The sequence below is a fragment of the Euprymna scolopes genome, chromosome 32, assembly GCF_053919585.1.
Source record: "Euprymna scolopes isolate OS-2025 chromosome 32, ASM5391958v1, whole genome shotgun sequence".
Classification (NCBI taxonomy): domain Eukaryota; kingdom Metazoa; phylum Mollusca; class Cephalopoda; order Sepiida; family Sepiolidae; genus Euprymna; species Euprymna scolopes.
Window position 1 is genome coordinate 8,298,782 of NC_136513.1, and position 23,525 is coordinate 8,322,306.

General features: G+C 35.4%; 1 protein-coding gene across 1 annotated transcript in view; it reads right to left on the bottom strand.

Moving 5' to 3' along the window:
- The window catches only part of LOC145256208 (kelch domain-containing protein 2-like), an 83,533-nt gene extending 63,412 nt beyond the window's left edge, over window positions 1-20,121 (bottom strand). Inside the window, exon 1 of the mRNA XM_080114822.1 lies at window positions 19,473-20,121. Coding sequence (XP_079970948.1) covers window positions 19,473-19,583 — 111 coding nt within the window. The 5' untranslated portion in view covers window positions 19,584-20,121. The remainder of the gene's footprint in view (window positions 1-19,472) is intronic.
- Window positions 20,122-23,525: the final 3,404 nt, after the last annotated feature.

A 23,525-nucleotide genomic window follows, 5' to 3' on the forward strand; every position in this document is an offset into this window, starting at 1 on the left:
TTTATACTCTTTTGTTCATTAGCTTTGCTTTTTAGTGAAACTAGTTCTCGAAAACCTTATTCTTTTAATCATTTTATGAACAAAAAGAAAAATCACCACACTATTTTCACACATTTTCATTAAAATTTTTCCTGAATATTTTTACATTTTCCATAAGAGCTCTGCAGGCTGGATTTAAGACTTTGGCAAGCCATATTTGGCCCGCGGGCCGTAGTTTGGAGACTAATGCTTTATCTCTATGAAGACAATTTACCCGTGCATGAAATATTATTGTCATATCTGAGCTGGCATATCAACTACAACCCTTTAAGATAGGGTGTAAACAAAAAAAAGACTTTCTAACCTAATAGGTACCTACTGTATGCCAAACTCCAACTCCTGTCGTCTTGTTGAACTTGTACCACCTCAATGAAAATACCCTCAACTAACAAAATTCCGACGTTATCTGGGACAAAAGTGTAACATATTGCCATTAAAACTATCCCTTTCCCTCTTTTTACCCTTTATACTGCCCATTCCTCTTTGTGGACACACACATACTCACACACACAACTCATACAGGAATTAACTTTTTGATTTAAAAATAAAAAACACAGTTACTCCCCTTTAGTACATAATCTGGCTGGAAAACTGCCCCCTTGTGATGAAATCTGCACCAATTTAAGATCAAAGTATGAATAATTTTTTTCTATATTTTAGATATTCATTCGGGGCAATGCTGATCAAAAAAACATCGACTTTGTGGATGTTTGTTTTGTTGTTTTTCAGTATCAGCCAAAAATACAAATATACACACAGACAACTGACTTTTATATCAAACTAGCCTGGGTGCCTGGCGTTGCTTGGGTGTTTGAAAGTGTATGTTGAGCAAAAAAAGTGGTGGCAGGCAGGCTTGAATATATACAGCGAAGGAGGAAAAGAATGTAAAAAAAAAAATGTGACGTCTTTGTTATTGCACCCATCGCCAAACTGTAAGTGGCAAAGGTTTAAATTAAGGCTAGTCAATCAAAAAGAGGGAATGACTTTGGAAACTATTGGCGAAAAAAGCAACCCTTCCTTGTAGAAAAGAGCCCAGTTAAGAGTAAAGGAATTAATGTTTTTAGCCAATTTTTCAATATTTGCCGTCCGAAGGGTTGAGCTTCAAAACAATACTAATCTCGTGAAAATCCGTCGTCTCTGTTGAAAGTTTTAGGCATACATAAATACATACATACATTTAAACAGACAGGTGAGATTTATATTATACTAGCGGGGGGTACCCGGCATTGCCCGGGTGTTTGGAGGTGTAAAAGAAAAAAAAAGTTCTGGTAGGTAGGAAGGCTCAAACCCGAACTCTTGAGGTCAATAGGCTGATAACTTACCGCCACGCTATGCAGGGTGAGAATGGGTGAAATTAAATGATTAAAAAGTTAAACGATTAAAAAGTTAAGTGAGATCAAGCAGCACACCATAGTAGGGAAATGAAATGCACTTAACTTTGGCTGCAAGCCAGTTTCTGTGTATGTTGTTTGTTTCCCCGCCAAGATGTTGAGGAAAACCAACACCCCATAAAAAGGGGAGTGTCCAAATGAATAGCAATTGTCTGATATGACGGGTTTTGGCCGCATTGATAAAACCTCGTTGCTTTCTGGAAGTACCGTGCAGGAGTCCCAGGGAGGATCATTTTGCTATGGGTTTGGTTTCGCTTATATACAGAAAAGTCAAATAAGCAAGCGGAGACTAAGAAATACTGCGAAAATAGCATATAAAAGTCGCCCAAATAAAAGATACATACCACCCCCTTTCGTAAATCATAGATATTATAATCTAGGTAGCATATAAAAGGTTCTAAGAAAGCGTAACCGGCCAGAGCGCCCTCCCCCCTCCAAAAGCCTTTGCCAGCCATACACAAAAAATGCACACACACACATTTATGTATGAAACGATGTCTTCACTCTGAGGAAGATGTATGATGTCGAAAAATTTATGTTCAAAATAAAATAAAATATACGTTCAATAGCTTTCTAACAGTTATTTTTAATAATTCAAATTTTATATATCAACAAGCAGATCGCCTAGCGTTGCCCAGTCATAAAATATGCTTGAACATGATAATTCATCTGTATTTTGTATTTATTATTATAGAGCCAATTATTTATCGATTATTATATTGTACCTAATACATAGTAGTGATTTCAAAAGTTTAAAAAGATGCCTGGTGAGGCATCGGCTAGAATCAAAACCAAATTGCTCTCCAGCCCTATCCGTTGTAGGATGACCTAAATCCATATGTATACAAAAACTGCAAAAGCTATAAATTAATTCACGCATGCACAGAAACAAAAAAAAAAAAAAAAAAAACAAGTATAATCGACTTACACCAAGCCAAGATCAATGTTATTTTATTTTCAATTTTGATCCCTTATCAGCTATTTTACCAGCTAAAAACCAAACTGAAAGTGTGTTACAGGTCCAAATACCCTATATATTATATTTCAACTCTGTAAACTAAATATTCAGAGAGGAGTTTGGTAGAGACTTTTCACACACACACACACCAACAAGATCACTTTTATATATGTATATTGTCACAGATGACTATCCTGACATTACATATTTTTCCTTAGTTGTATGAGCAATAGAATAAACAGTAAAACTGAGCAAAACGGTTCACTAATTCATTTTCTTAATCCTGCTAAGTCAATCTGAAAGGACAAGGTCAAGAACGAGGTCATGTCATCATATCTATTTTAGCCAAGGATCCAGCTATCGGAAAAAGTATTTCATCAGTCAAAAAAAAAAAAAAAAAAAGAATTTCATCAAATCTATTTTTAAATTGAAATGCAAGACAGAAAGAACAGGAGGAGCAAAAACCTCTCCTTCCCCCCACTTTTAGCAGGGCTCAATCTCATTTTTCACTGCTTGAGCAGCAAGCATGATGTTTCCCCATGTGTGGAAAAGACTGAGAAAGAAAATATATAGACCAGAGGCGAGTTGGCCCATATAATGTTTAGCTGCCCATAATGCGGAAAACTATTGACGTATCCCAATTAACACCATCGGAAAAGATAACATGCACATAACGACAGATACATTCAGTGAATAAGATACGAAAAAAAAAAAAATGAGTTCATGCTTAAACTATCCTCGTCTCTCTATAAAAAAACCACCCCTCTCAGACAGAAAACCAATCTTTTTTGTTTAATTGCATAACTTCCAGTTACACTATTTTTTCTTCCATTTTCAGAACCTTTGCTCAGCCCATAATAGTTAGACATATACCATACCCTGTATTCTGAATGTTTCATTTTCTTTAAATTTTTTTCCCCTTCTGTTAATAAATTTATTTTAAATTGTTTGCTTGTCTTGACTTCGTTATTTCTCGCATTCGTTTTGTTCGACCATTTTTATTTCGCATTCCTGTTTGTCTCATAGAAATTAATCCATATTCCTTGTTCCAAACTTTCCGTATACATGAGTCATATCTCTATGCAGAAAACTTGTCCGTATAAAAGAAATAATTTATAAAATAAAACCCTTTTAAAAGAATACCTCCCTCTGTTTTTTTTTTTTGTTTGTTTGTTTTCATATCCCCTTTTCTTTTTTTACCTTTGTAATGCGTGCGCTCTGCATATCCCCAAATGGGGAGCAATACGTGACAATATAGATATAAAAATATTTCCTTATGCTAGAACCTTTTCATTTTAAATTCCAAACAATTATGCAGAATGTAGAAACTATGCATAAATAAAATTCGGCATAATAGTGAAATGACGAACAATCAATTAATGAATGCTAGTTTTTTCAAATGAATATACAAATTAGTAAACTTTCATGTAGTCGTTTGCATACCCATGATTGAGTATATTAAGTTTGTTTTAAGAATTTTTTTAAATAGAAAAAATAGGCTTTTAATATTAATTTCAGAGCAAAAAAAAAAAAAACATAACTTTATAGACATATTAGCAGATGAACTCGGTGTTGTCTGGTGTTAAATGTAACATTAAATTTCTTAAAAAAAAAAAAACAGAAATAAACTGAGACATATGCATGCAAGTATTGTTTTTTTCTAAACAGTTCGCTTCATATAAGTAAAAAAAAAATATATATATATATATATATATATATATATATATATATATATATATATATACTCGCGCTGAGATCAAAATCAAAACCTAAAGACAGCAAGTCAAGTATGATAACAATTAGGCCAGCTTGACACGATCTTTAAGTGTTTGCAAACCTACTTATTTTTACCATAAAGAAGCTGTCATGAGAACGATTCGTGCATGCGGAGTCGTGAAACAGTTGACAAAGAGACAGAAATCTGATGACCCCCCAAATACTAATTTTACAATTTTTAGCCCCTTTTTCAGACTGAAACTCGATTAAAAAGTTTTTTACATGTCTGAATACCCTATCTACCAAATTTCAGGTCTAGATCAGAAATCTTTTGATATTATAAGTTGAAAGTTATCCTCACACACATTCTCATTTTTATAGATGATGCTTATTAGCAAGAGCATTCCCTAATATGTATTTATATTTAAGGGGGAATTAAAAGAATAAAAATAATATTGATTCTTTAAGAGGGGACTTATCAGGATAATGCAAAGCTCAACAAATTGTTTTGGTGCTTATATAGAGTATCAATAAAATAAGAAAATGACAATATAAAAAATATATACTGATGTATATAAATGTATGCGTTTATTTAATAAGGATGATATATCAATTAAGGGTGTAGGATAATTAGCAACTGTTCGTTCACTTTGGCAGGGTAAGTTGAATAAAATATTACCACTGCAAAATGAAACATTCATAATGCTGCCATATTTTGTTATAAATTTATTATATTTTTTAATAGAATATCTTGTCTTTTTCTTTTCGAGTTTTAATAACCAGTCCTTTTACTTTTACAAGTTTAATCTTAACCATATTACTTTGCATGCTCACATTTTTCTATGTAATCCATGATTTTTCCAGGCTTTGCTATGAAATAACATTTTCTTTTTAGTTCAATATCATATGCATTCTCAATAATCCATAAAAAAAATTGTTACCAACTTCTTAAATTGACTAAATAAGAAACACTTGAAATTTTAGATATAAGTTCCTTGGACGTGGATCTAACTTAATAACTTGATTTAAACTCAAAACAATAAATGTAAAGGGGTCATAATAGGGGTCAAAGTTAAAAAAAAATTGACCTTTGTGGTCTCTACCAAATTACTCACAATTTTTGGTCTAAACATTTGAAATTTGATATAAAGGGTATTCACAGCGAGGGCAAGCTTTTTAATCGGATTGGGTCAAAAATTTTTAGTTACCAATATATAAATGTATGTATGTTTGCATGTGTGCCTAAAACTTTCGACAGAGGCAACAGATTTTACCAAGATCAGTTTTGTTTTAAAGTTCGACTTTTCAGACGACAAATATCGAAAAATTGGCTAAAAACATTAATATCTTCACCTTCAACTGGGTAATTTTCTACTTGGGGAGGGGGCCGGTTTTTTCGCCAATATTTTTTAAAGTCATTCTCACCTTTCGATTGTCTAGCCTTAATTTAAACATAAGTCACTTCCGGTTTGGCGGTGGTCGTTTTTTTTTTTTTCCCATTCTTTTCCTCCTTCGCGGTACGGGTGCGAGCCTGCCTTCCTACTACCACTTTTTTTTTTAAATTTTTTGCTCAACATACACATCCAAACACCCGGGCAACGCCGGGCTGAAATGCTAGTATATCTATGAAAGTAAAAATGTCTGTGTGTGTGCACATTTCCCTACCAAATAACTGTCAAGTTAATTGGTCATGAGACTCCAAATTTAACATAAGGAGTATTGAGATTTGAGAAAATCTTTTTAATCAGTTTTCAGCCCAAAATTTGGCTGTCAAGGGGTCAAAGTTCAACGATTTGATGTTTGAAAACTCCACCAAACTCCTCCACCAATGTTGGGTCTAAACACTTGAAATTTTAAATGTAGGTTACTTGGACATGGATCAAACTTTATAATTTGCTTTGAACTAGTGTTGGGACGATTCCTAATTTTTATACGATTCCGATTCCAATTCCAGGAAAATATTGATTAACGATTCCGATACCAAGTACGATTCCGATTCCGATTCCTAGGGAATTTATTGTTTTGAAATATACCAGGTAGTTTTATACTTATGGTCGGTAGTTCCCAAATATGTTCCCTAACTTTGGAAGAGATATTTTATGTCTACACCGTCGTGTTTTGGATTAAATAAAATTATTATATAGCAAACTAAACGGAAAAATTAGCAAAATTTATTCTAGAGAAAATTTATTTTACTTAATTGGAATACAGAAAAAAAAAACTCAAAGAAAATAGAATTTATCCTTCAGAGAAAAAACAAATAAAATAGAATTTATATAACAGAACAAAAACAAGAAAATTAGAGAATAAATACACACGATTCATTATTTTGGTCCTCATAATTAACAGATTTAATGAATCAAATAAAAAAATATAGCGGAAGAGAAAGAAAATATATACTAATTAAATATAAAAAAGATAAATATTTAATTTAATAATTTATAAATGAACGTGCGTAATGAAAAAAAAAAAACAATATACCACGTGACATGGCGCCGTAGATACAAAATAACCGGGTTTGTATTACTGTATACATAGATTCGAAAAAGTTGTCAAAAAACAAATATATAACAAACAAATATTATCAAAGGCAAAATAAGTTACTTTTCTACCAAACTGGATACATTTTTTTTGTTTTTATTCAATGTAACATGTTTATTCAGCTCGAAAAACATGCAGTGTTTACCGATGTATTGGAAAATTCAAAATGGCGCCCAACACTCTCTTTAACAGGGTAAGTTCGGGAAAAGGTGTTATAAATAATAAACTAGACAAAATACTATTAAAAAAAAACACCGAATATATATCAAAATATGTCACGATAACATACATTGAGCGAGTTTCTAGCAGTATTTTGTCTAGTTTATTATTTATAACATCTTTTCCCAAACTTACCGTGTTAAAGAGAGCGTCGGGCGCCATTTTGAATTTTCTAATACATCGGTAAACACTGTATGCTTTTCGAGCTGAATAAACATGTTACATTGAATAAAAACCCGAAAAATATATCCAGTTAGGTAGAAAAATAACTTATCTTGCCTTTGATAACATTTATTTGTTATATATTTGTTTTTTGACAACTTTTTCGAATCTATGTGTACAGTAATACAAACCCAACTATAAGTCCTTAGTAAAATTCTATTTATAAATACTTTTTAAAATGAAATTATTTAATTAATCGTAAATGACATAAAAATTAACTGATTACAAAACCTTTTAAAAATATATATATTAATTTCTTTTTCGTTCGGCAAAGAACTGCACAAAACACTTTTAATTTTCAATTTAAAATTCTAGAAAAAAGATTATATTATTCTGCTTTTAATATAATCAAATTCAGGGTTTTATCTTTATGGAGAAAAAAAAATATAATGGATTTTATTTCAATGAAATTAAAAACAAAAAAAAAATTGACTGAATTGAATTAATTACCCTTAAATTAACGAAGGGGTTATTTAATAACTTTAGGTTTGGAAGAGATAGGTATGGGGTCGATTTTTTTGAAACTTCAAAAGAAACCGACTACTGTCAAAACTTTGCGAAATAATACAACGTGATCAATTTCATTTTAGAGATATTTCTTTCAAAAGCCTTCTTTTAAAAAAAGAGAAAAAAAGTATATTGTTCTATTAAACCTTTTACTGTTTAAATAATTTGACTTTGCTCGTTTTATTTTAAGAAAATATAAGTTGAAAAAGCATTTTCATTCAGTATTAGAAGATTTGTCAGTAAAAAAAAAACAATCGCTAAAAAGATAAGCGTTTTTTTTAATTTTTACTCGCAATGTAGAGCCCTGCATACTTCTTTTCAAGTTAACTCTTTTGTAGTTTTGATTACAATAGATCTGAATGAATGAACCTTGTAAGGGAGGGGCACTAAGCATTGCCCTGTTAATAATGAATTTCTTCGGTTTCTTTTTATTTCTCTCTTGCGGTTAGAAATATCAGGAATTTTTTTTCTTTTTTTCAACATCAGACTAAAAGAATCGTAATGAAGGAATCGGAAAATTAAGGTATTTTTTAACGATGCGATTCCGATTCCGATACCTCCCAAAATACACGATTCTTACGATTAACGATTCCGATTAATCGTCCCACCACTACTTTGAACCCAAAAAAATAAATGTTATGGGGTAAAAATCGGGGTTTCTACCAAATTACTCAGCCAATTTCTAGTTTGAATATTTGAAATTTTACATAAAGGATATTCAGAGACAGGGCAAGCTTTTTAATCGGTTTGGGTCAAAAATTTGAGCTGCCAAGGGGTCAAAGTTCAAAAGATTTGACCTTTGTGGTGTCTAGCAAACTACTCAGCCAATTTTGGGTCTAAACATTTGAAATTTATACATAATGGGTATTCAGACATGCAGCAAGCATTTTAGTTGTCGGTTTTGGGGTGAAAATTTGGCAGCCAAAACGTCAAAGTTGAAAGAGTTGACCTTTGCAGATTCCACTAAATTCCTCTGTCAATTTTGGGTCAAAAGACTTGAAATTTTAGATGTAGATAACTTGGACATGGGTAGAACTTTATATTTTGATTCAAAACCAAAATAATAAATCTTAAGGGGTCAAAATTGGGGTCAAAGTTTTGAAAAAATTGACCCTTTGCTGTCTATGAAATTACTCAGACAAATTTTCGTCTAAACATTTGAAATCTTACATAAAGCGTATTCACACGTAGGGCAAGTTATGAAAAGAACAGAGAGCCCAAGCAAAGCCGGGCTGAACTGCTAGTTAAGTAAATAAACAGAAAGGGACAAATAGAGAGAAACAAAATTAAAGGACCTCCTACTGGTGGCATAACATTAATTCCTTTTACCCGGACCTCTACTGGTATATAGCATTAGCTGATGAGGCTAAAGATGACTCGTCTTTTGGAGTCACATATCATTAGACTGCTTCCGGTATGGAGCAGTGCATTCTAGCCACAATCCGTTTATCAGTGCGATGGCATCGCTCTTCTATGCCATTTCTGGCTGGAACATATGCACAGCTAAATCTCAAGTTCACACTTCATTCGTCTGTGAACGTCCTGAATTCTTTGCTGCAGAAGGTTGTGTCATTATTTGTCAGTAGTTCGCAAGGTGGGCCACATTAAAAAAAGACCATTTCCTGTTAGTGAATTATAGTTGCTGAGTCCTGCCGAACAAATTGTCTCCACACTGAAAACCACGATGGGCCACAATCTGTGATAGGAAATGGGAAGCACTGTAGTGTGTAATGTCCACTACCAACCGTTGCCCATCGCTGCTCACCTTCAGCTTTCAACTGGTGCTGGATCTATAAATTGGCATTCCATACATGTTCATATTGCCAATCTGACACTGCTGCTTTTGTCATCACAGGACAAACTCTTTGGGCGAAATAAGCGATGCATCACACTCCTGGATATCCACTATTTCTCTGAATGGCCATGATCTGGAATGTGTCTAGCTCAGCAACATGCACTGCACCGATCAATGGCTCTGGTCCTGCATCCTTTTTCACGGCATTGAACCATCATTGTGGTACGCGCGTCAATTGATCAGCCATGTTGTGAATTGATGCAACCCATGTCACATCTACTGAGAGCTCATATTCCTTCAATTCTTTGAGGGTATTTAGTTATTTTCTAATGAGCATCTCACTGGCAGCCTTGGTATGAACTCGCGCTCTCCCGCTGAGAGTGTCTGACACACAGTTGTGTACACACCCAGAGTCTGTCTATGTGTGCAACACCTTGGTTTGCCACTGGAGTGACAAGTTAATTCCCCTCAACACAGCATCTAATTCGGCCAAGTTAATATGCTGTGCATCGTTCTCAGGTTACAGCCAACAAGGATCCTCCACCACAGTTTCATCTTTATCCAATGCCACTCTGGTTGCTAGTGCACTGGCATCAACCCATACATTCAGTTCCCGGCTGTCTATGCACCAGTCCCCACAAGCTGGATTATTTCACTTTACTGCATCCACCATCTCACACATCATATGCCGGAGTAGGGAGTCTGTCACCTTGTCATTTTAGCCGTTTGTGATTGAACAGGTTCTTCTCTTTATTACTCCGCATGCCACACGCAGCCAGGCACATACTGGGACATGCCCTACAAGATTTCCACACAGGGAAAATACAGTCCATCGTATTATGATATTGGGAATTTCTGGGATTGCGTTCCCTCGTTTCTAGCGCAGAACACTTTGTTCTTTTATGACTATGTCAATCCCAGTACGCGTGTGCCATCCCCAAGTTCTTGCATTCTTCTAGCCTGAATTGAGCAAAATGTTCTTGAACTCGAGATGTGGGCACAACGTCTTAGTCGACAAAGATATCGATATAAGCCGACATTGCACGGTCCAAAACCTCCTCCTGCGCTAGCACCCTGTTAATGATAGCCTCCATAATGAGGGGAGCCAAACCCCAAACATGTCAGACAGTATCTATTTCCATTGACCTCTACCGTCTGGTATGGTCACAGTGTTTCGTGGACTCGTAGTATTTGGAGATATGGTCTCCAAAGGTCAAGCAGTGACACGTTTGCCCCTTTTTGGTAACACTCACACATCTTGGCAGCGAAAACATCTGGATTTGCTGTGAATGCATCTACATGATTATTAAGTTTGCAGTTGTCCATCACTGGCCGCACCTTTGCCTTATTCCGCTGCATCACGACCACCAACGGAATTAATCCCTTGAGAGGTCAGAGTTTTTCTTCCAAGTATGGCACAAGCCAATGCTTGTCCATCCGTACATGAAGTTCTTGATCATAATCTGGTTGAAGTTCCGCAGCCACTCAATATTCTCGCACTCAATTACGCAATCCTTCAGGTGGGCGGTTATCTATTTCCATGTCGCGATCCATGCTCGTTTCTGATGGTCAAATGTAGTGGTAACATCAGGTTCACTGAGGGAGATAGCCGCACACGTCAAGATTTTCTTGACGCCGATCCAGACTGCACCTGTAGGTCCAACAGTGATGCCTCCCAATATTTTTATAGCATCGATCCCTAACAACAGATCAAATCCCAGCGGTTTACCACGCATCAACAGAGCATTAATCCTAACAGTCACTCTCATTTGTTGAAATAGTGACTACTCCTATTTTGCACCATATACGGGATAAACCTCCAAAAGTCAGGACATCCACTTTTGCTGTCTTCCAGGATCAACATCGATTCACATCTATTATTGTTTGTGAGCATCCTGTGTCAATCAATGCTGAATATTGCTTTCCATCAACGTAGATGACAATCTCCAAGAGCGCCGCATTTACATTTTGGTTGGGGAGTAGAGTGGCACTGATGCCTCGTCCCCTTGTTCATTTCCCCGACATGTGTCCGACATTGCCACATTGGTAGCAATGAGTTCCATGTCTTCGGCAATCTCTCGTTATATGTGACCCTTGTGGCTGCATCTGTAGCAGTATACTCCTGTGCCGGGAGTATTCCCAGTAGGAACAGCAGATTTACCAATAGATGGACTCACGGCTGCAACCATATGGTGGCTTTGGTACCTGGTTAACGTTAGCACCCTTGCACTTCCTATCAATTCTTTCATGGTTAAGGTCTCAATTTTTGGTGCCTGCTGGAGTTCGATGGAAATGGCATCAGGGAATCCTGTGACAAAAACCAGTTTGGCAAATGTTTCTACTCAGACTTCCTCAAAACCAGCCAGTCCAACCAACTGTCTGATATTGTTTGTGTAAACGTCCACCTGCTCGCCAACCCATTTCACCATGGTTAATTTCCTAGAGGTTGTGAACGCACATCCATTAATGCCTCCTTTAATCGCGTCTATCCGCTTGACATCCACTCATCTCCAAGTAGAAGGCTAATGTATCCCCATCCAGATACAATGGCAGTAGGCTTGCCACATGATCTATATTTTGACGTCTTGCAACCAATCTTAACTTCTTCAGACATACTACTACGTCTTCCTTGCAGGTAAATGGCTTCACCATGTCGTGGTTTAGTCGTATCTTTACCATGATAGCTGGAATAGCTTGAAGTGTTAAAATTAAAGTTTTCCCTTGAACTGCCGAATACTGTTAAATGTTTGTGCAAAAAAAAAAAAAATTTCTTTGGCGTGCAATGTTCTCGGCACACGCAACGGCAATCCTTTTTCTTTTCTTGTTTTGACTTTCGTAAAAAATCCGTCGTTCTTTCTTCCTACTGACACGCAAATTCACCCTATGTTTAAACAACTAAGAGACAACAAAAAAACGTTCTCACCAATGAAAGAAATACCGGCTTTTTATATGTCCAAATTCAACCGCTTCCTCATTTACATGTCATCTTTTCGTTTCCTATTGGTTGGGTTTCGAGTGTCTGAATTTTTACAATAGGCACATGCCACCCTTGGACGCTTGTTTCTATGACTGTTGTCACAATAGCATTAATAAAGAAAATGTTAAAAAAAGCTCAATTTATTTCTTTCCGCCTTTCACATTCACATTAATTTAACGACACTTGGAGGTTTTCGGGTATTCTGAAAACGAATAATACATGTAAAATTGTCGCTAACAAATAGTTTTACCATAAGCAAAACATGTGCACGTGTTGTTTTGCTTGTCATCGGAAAGCATAATGGGTTGTAGTAGGGCTGTGACAACAGCATATTCTTTTCATTGTTTTGACTCTTGAGTATGTATGCATTAATATCTTAGATGTTTTTAGAAAGTGTGATGTGGTTCTCGGTTGATTAACTGTGTCTGTGTTGGATATATACTCGAGAATGAAAAGAATATGCTGTTGTCACGGCCCTAGTTATTACATACAAACTATTTGTCGGTGACAATTTTGCATGCGATATTTATTTTCAGAATACCCAAAAACCTCAAATCGCATGGAAAAATAAAATAATTAATAAATAGACTTCTGTATTTCTTTATTCATTTTTGTTTTGTTTTGTTTTTTTTTTGGGGGGGGGGGGAATCTTAATACAAAGATGCAAATATTTGAAAGCTAAACTCTTCAATGTATAAATATATATGAAATGCGTTAGTTTAAAACATCACTAACCTACACAAAGACACAAAAAATTACAATAATGACGTGAAAACTATAAATGTTTATATATTTACACACACTGCTTTTTCCGATTTGGCTTTTTTTGTTAGCGAAAATTTGGCTGCAGTTATCAATTCAGCCTTTATTTTTTTCTGGAAGATTTGGCTTTGAATATTATTATAGTCCGGCAACCCAATTAGGGTTAGCTTAGATACGTTTACCATTGTGGAATTTAGAGATGGAGGTCTATTTCCAAAACGTCCGTCCCAATATTGGTCACCTAAATAATTTAGAGCGATACGAGTTTCGACTTTATACCTAAATAAATAAATTTTACTCTGTCTCTATGACCTGTAGTGAATAATACATAGCTTACCTGGGTGTAGCTGCCGGAGGTGAGGATGCTCTTCCGGCAGTCAAGAAGACCTTGTGGTTATTTATACTAATAGAGTAAGGTAATTGTGGTTATTTATACTAAGTAAGGTAATTGTTATAAAAACCTTCCTCCTTTGTGAAGAGTTACTTCATTCCTTTATTTTTATGTTACTGTGGTTACAAGACCTGAGAAGAAGGTCGCGAAGAAGATTGTATTTTTTTCGCAACCTCACTTCAGGTTAGCTACTCTCAGTTATATGATTTTTTTTCAACAATTTGCGAAAAAAATACACTAGTTCAACACAATTTCTAACAGAACTTCGAACGTCATTAGTAACAGCAATTAGTGACAATTCTGGAAATTGTTCAGTTACCCGTACAAGGATATGGAAACCTCTGATACTTCAGCTGTGGCAGATTCCAGGGAGCGACACCATAACCAGATTTCCATTCTGAAGATGAAAATCAAGGGTAGGCTTCGTTTGTCCCATGGCACAGAGATTACTCCTGCTATATTTTATGTATTCCACAAGGAAATTTTGGAGTATATCAACGAAATTGAAATCCCCATCTGCAAGTTGCAACTTTCCTGTATCTCTGAAGAGGAAAGAGAGCTTATGGAGTCCGATTGGCTAAGTTACCAGCTGAATATACGGAAGGAATTAGAGGATCTCTCTCTCCTGTTACATCCTCCAGAGGCTAGTGGGTATTTGGAGCGACCTTCTCTTCCTTATACGCCTGGACCTTCTATGGATAGAGCTCAATCATCATTCACTGTTAAACTTCCTCAAGTTCAAATCACTGGACCAATGTTCAGTGGTTGTGAAATGGAAAACGATAGAATGAGTTTTTACAATTTCTTATCAAGATTTGAAAATTGTGCAGCAGGCATGGCAAATGACGCAGAAAAATTAAACTTTTTAAAATGTTCTGTCTGGGAGACATCTGCTGCTGATTAATCACTTAAGTTGCGTCGATACAAATTATCAGCAAGTACTTGCAGTATCAAAACGAGAATATTTAGATGTTAGTGACATCATTGATAAGATATTCCAAGATATTATCGATTTCTCCTCCAAGGAGGAGAGTTCTTATGAGGATCTTGGTAGTTTTATATGCAGAAAAGCTTTCATTCTGGAAGAACTGGCCAGCTCTCTCGATTGTGATTTCTCTGAGGATGGTTCTGCGGGGGCCCGATTAATGGCCAAAATACTTTTTTTGAAATTTCCGAGAGCGTTGAAGGGAGAGCTTATTCAGTTATGCGGCTCTAGAATTCCTTCTCTGTCAGTTTTGATGCGAGACACCAGTGAGGCTATTAAACGCTTGCTAATTAAAGGCAGTGGGTTGCCTGGTTCTTCGGATATCCATCGAAACAATTCTCGGGTAACCGTTTCAAAATCTAGAGCCACTACAACCCGAGATGTTTCTTTCCGCATAGATTCAGATTGTCAGTCTCCTTCTGGTTACTCAAGTAAACTACCTCCTCTGATTTGTGTTACCTTCGGTCAAGGAGGAAGAACTATCTCTGTAAACTGCTTATTGGATAGTGGCAGAATGTATTTGTCTGGTGATGTCTTGCACTCCTTGAGTTCTGACAGTTTGGATTGTCATCTGAGGCTGACTACTCTTCTTGGAAAATGTGAGCAAATATACAGAGAGGTGAAATTGGATGTGGATTTGGGGTCTGGTCATGTGGGGCACTTTCCGGTACTGGTTGCCAACTCATTGGACCTATCTTTATATTTAAAAAATTGGCATTTACTGTTGGAAGAGTTCAAACGAACTGGATATTCTCTGGCTGGGCAATTTGAGTCGGGCACTGATTTGGTTGCTATAAGTGGAATTATGGGTCTGGATCTGGTGAAACATTTGGGTCCCTTACAGTTGGTGCCTTGTTTGGGGGGGGGGGGCTTTCTCTGTTCCTGCTGGTTTGATTCCCTTTGGTGAGGTAGACACACTTTTTTCCTACAAATCCTGCCCCTATTTCAAGAAAGAGATTCCACTTGGGGAGTATTCTCCATTACTGCACTGAACAAAGAGAAGCAGAGCTACCAACCTTCAAGCTACAGTTAAATACAGGCCTGATTTTAGTAGTAGCTGCTAGATCCGTCTTAAAAACAGGCTGATGAGGTACCCATACATAGTCATCAAAATTTTGAGGATCCACCTGTATTTCCTCAATGATGCCCTCTCGTTGCTGCTGAAGGAATACATTTACATTCTTGGTACAGCCCCTTTTTCTCCAGGCTCCTGACCACATGATCCAAAACGTGCAAAGCAATAGCATGATTAGAAGGAACCAGAGCCAGCTTATCTGCATGGCAGGGTAACTGCACATGATATTTCCCATCCCTGAATGTTATAGATTCCTGGAACTGCCGAATCATACCCTGATCATATCCTGAAATCTCTTCTCTATCCTGATTGCCCAACGACTCAATGCTGAACATTTTCTCCAATCCTCTTTCCACATCGCTAGAGGGAAAGACATCCATCCAGGGGTCTGCATAGGTAGTATCGGCTTCCAGGATGAAGCAAACATGCGATGATTCCACTTGGGGAGTATTCTCCATTACATTAACTTCCGGAGCCTTTGCTCCGTGACAGACAAACAAAAAGTAGACGGTGCTGTGCACTTTGCTAAAGTGCCTTGAGTGTTTGATTGTTTAATTTCAGGGTAAAACTTGCAAAGAACACTCTGTTTTACGGTTGTTTTAAAAAAATGGAACGGAAATTTAAATTTTGTTCTGTTTTACGTCCAACTCACCATTCACATTCGACATATTAACTTTTCTAGGTCTTCGGGTATGCTGACAAGGTTGGGGGTGTCTATTCCGAAAGCCGTTCTTAACATGGGGATGTTGGGTGATGTCTATTCCAAAAGCCGTTCTTAACATAGGGAGGTTGGGGGAGGGGTTATTCGTTGTAAGCATACCCGAAAATCTATAAAAGTCGACATTTCCAGTAACGGTGAGTTGGAGTTGGACTTGAGTAAAAAAAAAAAAAAAAAAAAAAAAAAAAACAAATTGACTTCTTTCAATTATTTCGTTTTTGTTAATAAAATTTTCTAAAAAAAATTTTTTAATCTTCGTTATATATATATATATATATATATATATATATATATATATATATATATATATATATATATATATATATATATATATATAAGCACGATTGTTGAATGTTTCTGTCAGCTGTTTACTTAAAGCGAAAAAGTCAGAGACAAGGGGCATTAACTCTTACAGGACTCGAGGAGAAATTTAAAGCATCACATCGACACCGGTACCAATATTAGAGTTTAATTTTTTCTTTTTTTGACTTAATGTTAACAAATACTGACGTTAATAAGTATTTTATTTTTTAAACAATAGAGAACTTTATAGGATAAACTTTTTAAATAACTGTTTTATTTATAACTGAACTCTATTAAAGAATATTTTATGTTAATAAAATCAATTTTTAAAAAGTTGTTTTTAAAAATTGAATTGCTGTAAAATTCATGAATTTTGCAATTAGAATTTTTTTTTTATCAAAGTATTTCCCAAAGTTTTAAAATTAAAACTAATTTATTGAAAAAAATATTTTAGTGTGTCTTAACATGAAATATAGATTTTTAAAGGCCGTTGTCGCAGAATTAAAGAAAAAGGGAATATTATTCCATTCTGAAGAATCTAATATTTAATCCCTTTTCTTTCTTTAATTTACAAATCTACACATGGGGAGGGGGGTTATAACAATTTGTGTTTTTTGTAATAAGGCTCGCTCGGCCGTTTCCAGTCACTTGCCGGATGGTGCTTATATCAATTTTTTGGTGCTAGTGCACTTACTGATCCGCGCTATTTTTTAAATCGTATTTCCAAGTTTTAATTAAAGTTTTATGATACGTTTTTTGGGGTTTGTGTACACATAGATTCGAAAAAGTTGTCAAAAAACAAATATATAACAAATAAATGTTATCAAAAGTTACTTTTCTACCTAACTGGATATGTTTTCAGTGTTTTTATTTAATGTAACATGTTCATTTAGCTCGAAAAACATACTGTGTTTAGTGTTTACCGATGTGTTGGAAAATTCAAAATGGCAGCCGACTCCCTCTTTAACAGGGTAAGTTTGGGAAAAGGTGCTATAAATATAAAACTAAACAAAATACTGTTAGAAACTCGCTCAATATGTTACCGTGACATAGGTTGACATATATTCGGTGGGTTTTTAATAGTATTTTGTCTAGTTTATTATTTATAACACCTTTTCCCAAACTTACCGTGTTAAAGAGAAAGTCGGGCGCCATTTTGAATTTTCCAATACATCGGTAAACACTGTATGCTTTTCGAGCTGAATAAACATGTTGTTACATTGAATAAAAACACTAAAAATATACCCAGTTTGGAAGAAAAGTAACTAATCTTACCTTTGATAACATTTCTTTGTTATGTATTTGTTTTTTGGCAACTTTTTCGAATCTATGTGTACAGTAATACAAACCCGTTTTTTTTTTATTATTCAATTGTAAGGTTAAAGTATAGAATAGTTACAAAACACCCTTCGGGACAAGATCAAAGTGTAGTATCTGTTCTTCAGATGCTGCACTTCTATTTCTTGTTCTCTTTCGGTGGAGGAGAAATCCTTCACGACTGAAACAATTTTTATTTTTGTACCTTTTCTCCACGTTAAAAAACGACCCTGGTGTCTAACTCTGTCCCGTGAGGAGGCATAGTAAATAGGTACAAAACACCCTTCCCCTCCCCATATTAAGAACGGCTTTTTAAATAATAATGTTATTATAATATTATTTCAGCATGGATAAATAAGTGCAAAATGGTAAAAAGGTAAGTGCAAAAATTGGTACTAGTGCATTTTAAATGCACTAGTACCAATTTTTTTAATATGTGATTTTAAGCAAAAACATTAATTTTTGTGTCGAAAATGTTAATATATCCGAAAATCACGAAAATTCATCGAGTAGAACAACTGCTATCGTGTTTTTAGTATTTAAAAAAAAATGGTGCTAATGCAGTGAATGCACCTACTGTCCGCGCGCTATTTTTAAAATCGTATTTCCAAGTTTAATTAAAGTTTTATTATGTTTTTTTATTGTAAGGTTAAAATACAGAATAGGTACAAAACACCCTCCCCTCCCCATGTTAAGAATGGCTTTTTCAATAATAACGTTATTATTTCAGCACGGATCAATAAGTGCGCGAGTACTCATGCAGTCATTTATCCGTGCTAAAATAATAACGTTATTATTTACATTCTTAACATGGAGAGGGGAGGCTGTTTTGTACCTATTCTGTACTTTAACCTTACAATTGAATAAAAAAAAAAAACATCATAAAACGGCACTAATGCAAAGAGTGATCCGCGCTATTTTTTTAAATCGTATTTCCACGTTAAAGTTTTATGATATGTTTTTTTTTTAAGGTTAAAGTACAGAATAGGTACAAAACACCTCCCCTCCCCCATGTTAAGAATAGCTTTTTAAATAATAACGTTATTATTTCAGTACGGAATCACTCTGTATGAGTAGTAGTACCCATAAAACTTTAATTAAACTTGGAAATACGATTTAAATAATAGCGCGGCGGATCAGTAAGTGCATTAGCACCAAGAAATTAATACATTAAAATTATATTTTCATACATATTTTATGCAATGTTTCGATTTTCATATTTTTGCGTTATCGTAAACACTTGTTTATATTTGGAGTTCACATAATGGCCGCTAGACATCACTTCTCTTTCGAAGAACAGGGGTCGATAACTCGTCTCTGTTGCTAATATGTCACTGACATGCAGAAGTGCCTGCCCTTTCTACTCATGTTAAGATTTCTAAATAACGTTATTATTTCAGCACGGTCCGTATTCGGTATAGGATTTAGAGTTTAGAGCATGAGTGCACTGTTGCACTGCACTGCACAGGGGATTTTGCAAATATCAGGATAACGTCGAATGTGTCTGGGGTGAGGGTAATAAAAAGAAGATTATTAAGAAATGTTTGCATTGTTACCTCGCTCACTTGGTATCCTCCCCAGACGACCATGAAATTGCCAAACGAAGCAACCACATGGCCGGCACGGGCAGAGATTGTATATTTTCCACGGCGGTTTTTCGGATTCATTAAATAAAATAGTCGAAACTTCCCTTAAGAACACGATCTATCATCTTTTTAAAAAGAGAAAATGTGTTTGTTTTTTGGGGGAGGTTTCCTTTCTTTTTTCCAATCAATACTGGACGACGAAAAGAGAGCGTCTTTTTTCTTTTTATAATAATAATAATAATAAAATCTCTCCCACCAAAAACGGAGGTTTTTTTTTTTTTTTTCTTTTTTGGGATACTGCTTCTTCTGGTTCAGTCAAGAATGGGTTCTGGTTTGTTTGTTTATGGTGTACAGATCCAATTTGTGTAGAGAAAAAAAATTAAAGTTATAATTTTTAAATGTGCTTTTGATATAAAAGTGCTCGGTTGTTGTGTATGGACGTCATTAAAAAACCAGCCGAGACGACATGATGGGAAAAATGTTAACGGCCTTGACCTTAATTTAGCCGCCATCACTTCCGCTTCCATGAGAGGGAGAGAACTCGCTCAATGGTTAACACGAAGGGGCCGATATGACGAAGGATTTACTTTTTTGTTGCTGTTTTTAGTACAACATATCAACTCTTTCGTTGTTGTTGTTGTTGTTGTTGTTGTTGTTGTAGTGATGTAGTCATTTTGTTTGATGGGCATTTTTTACAATAGCCAACAAAACAAAATAAAATAGAGGTGAAAAAAAAAAAATAAATATACAACAGATGGCAAGATAAATTACTCTTCTATCTATCCGGATAAGTTTTTTTATGCTTTAACTTATTTTAATGCGTTTATTTTTATTTTTTAAACAAAGTAATGTCAGATCTGTTGAGTTTGCTTGGCTTATTGGATAGGGATTAAGTTATAGTGTCTAGAAAAAAAATTTTAGAAAAGGAGGTATAAAGGCTTAAAGATATTATGAGGGTGGTGGTTAAGTTATAATGAGTCAGGGGTTCTTGTAGTTCCGTTAAGTTCATATATAGGGGGTAGGTTCTTAATATGGTGCTTTGGGCAGTTGTTATGCTTAACTTTATTTTCAGTGTCAAGTGTATTGTGGACACAAGTATATATACATATACAAACACATACATGCATATAAATCCAGATATAGTTATACTTGCATACATACGCCCACCCATGCATACACATAGATACACACATATATACAGACACTAACACCCAGATGCACGCATACACATACATGCCCACATAGACATAGATATACAAATATATATTCATGCACTACATGTATATAGACACTATAACTTAATCCCTATCCAATAAGCAAAGCAAATCAATACAGACCCCTAAATATTAAACCAACAACATGTATTTTGAACATATCTTACAGTACGTCTACCTAACCTCACATTATTAACTACACCCGTTTATTTATTTATTTATTTATTTATTTATTTATCCTAACTTTACTTTATTTAATTAGTATAAATATACACATGTCTATATATGTCTGTGTGTTTATTATTTTTGAATATGTATATTTATATAATTGTATATACGTGTATGTGGATACATGTGTGTGTATGTATGTATATATATGTACATTTACTTCTTACTGGAGATCTATATCTCCACCTATATGTATATATGTAGGTATATATATATATATATATATATATATATATATATATATATATATATATATATATATATATATATATATAAGTATTTATATGTGTATAGGAGTTGTGTGTATGTGTGTGTATGTCTGCATATAGGTGCATGTATGTCTGCATATACATTATTTATATATATGTGTATGTGCATATGTGTCTGTATGTGGATGTATAGAAATGTACATATGTGTGTGTCTGTATGTATGTGTATTTGTGCTTGCGTTGGCGTATATATTAACCCTTAACTACCTAAAAACTCATCATCAACTGAAATGAACAAGTCGACTTATGGCATTCTAAATGAAACCTTTTACTTGTCAAACACATATGACACTTACACAAAGTCTCTCTCTCTCTCTCCCTCTCTCTCTCTCTCTCATCTACTTCATATACCTGACTAAACAACCAAAAGAAGTCAAAATTTTAAAACCTAAAATTGAAATACCTTCCCCCTCCTCTCCTTACTCCCCTTTCTTTTACCATTCTCTCTCCCCCTCCTCCTCTCTATATCCATATATCTCCACCCACGCCTACCTGAATCTGCTACCCCCCCACACACACTACAATCTAATGTATTTTAACCTTCAAAACGTAAATATTGTCGATACCCGTCTCCCTCCCCCTTATTATCTCTTACCCCACACTTTTTTTTTCTCGTATTTCCTCTAAGACATTTCTTCCAAATACTAACAACCATTTCTGTAATGTCTGACGAGGCTGTTGGATTGTAAACATGGTTCAACATCCAAAACATATGTAACCAAACAGATAAAACGGTAATCAAAAAATAAAGCACATATTTGCTCTGCAATAGTATTGAGCACTCTCTTCAGGTTTTTACTAATTACCAGCTTTACTATATATTGAGCACTCTACGAGTGGCGGACGGATGTTTATTTAAATAGACGTTCGGACAGTTTAATTTCGGCCACCGATTCCGTAGTCAGGGGGTAGGACTGCCGACTGTCATCACGACGGTTCTAGGTTCGATCCTCGGCTTGGGAGAGGTGTTAGTCTAGCGGCACTGATGAGTTGTGAAACAACGAAACAGGTCTGTATGTCGATGACTAAAATATATTTTTTATATATATATATATATATATATATATATATATATATATATATATATATAGACGGCATAATCATGTTGGCACACCGGTTCCCACCAGATCACCAAAGTTAAGCAACAATGAGCCTGGCTAATACCAGATGGGTGACCATTTGGGAATACTAAGTGTTGCATAGGGTGGCGGAACAGCAATACTGTCAAAGGAAAAGTTAGGACCTTCTTCCCTCCGCTAGTCTGTGGGAGACCCCTGAGTAAGGTCGAGAACCCACTTCAGCCTCTTGATCAGGGTAATGTGAGGTCATGGAAAGCAGGTGACTGGTGTAATACGAAAGCAATAAAGAATGATTCTATATGGTTTTGTATCTCATTGTGCTGAGCAGAAGATCCCCCTAAATACAATGGTCAGGATAATCACCCAATATGAGTACTGCTTAGACAGAAAGAAACTGCAACCTACTGTCTGTACAACTTCAAAGAAAGTTGTGACAATACATCACACACTTTTGAGAAAACAGCATGAATGGGGTTGTGAATAACGAGCAACAATGAATTCACAAATGCCTCAAGGGAGAAAGATAAATGGAGAATCATAGCCGTCAATGCCTAAACCAGGTAAGACACCATTTGAAATGACTATGAACTTCATCTATCTATATCCCTTGAGGCATCTGTGAATTGATTGTTGCTCATCAGTCACAACCCCATTCACGCTAGATTCAGCCACTCTGATGAATCGTAGTTGATGAAACATGTGCCAGTGGATAATTATATTTTTAAAACAATACATATGCCACTCCCCATTTGGGGGTACCAAATTAGTCAAGGGGAAAATTATTCTCAACTCGCATTTAGGTAAAAATGCACTTTCGTATAAATAATTGAACTCATTCAAAAAGTATCTCAAACAAAAACAAATAAACAACATCTATCTTAGGTTGAGCACTTGGGAAGTGATATACAAATTACCATTAGCATATGAAGCGATGCTCTTTGTGTTAACAAATTGAGCTTAGGTATTTGTATAATGTCAAAACATTGTTAATTCATTGCCCGCATAGCAGCAGCTGTATAGATTAGAAGCTCCAACTGTCGTTTGGGCGATCGGGTTTCAATCCTGGCTTGAGGTAGTTGCTTGCCTAGCTGCACTAATGAGCTGTGAAACAGCGAAACAGTACTGTATGTGGTGACTATATATATATGTCCTGGGTACGATGTAAAACTACATCCGGTAATGAGGCCCTGGTGCAGGAGCTCCAGGGTTTAAGGGAGAATGTCACTACCCCTT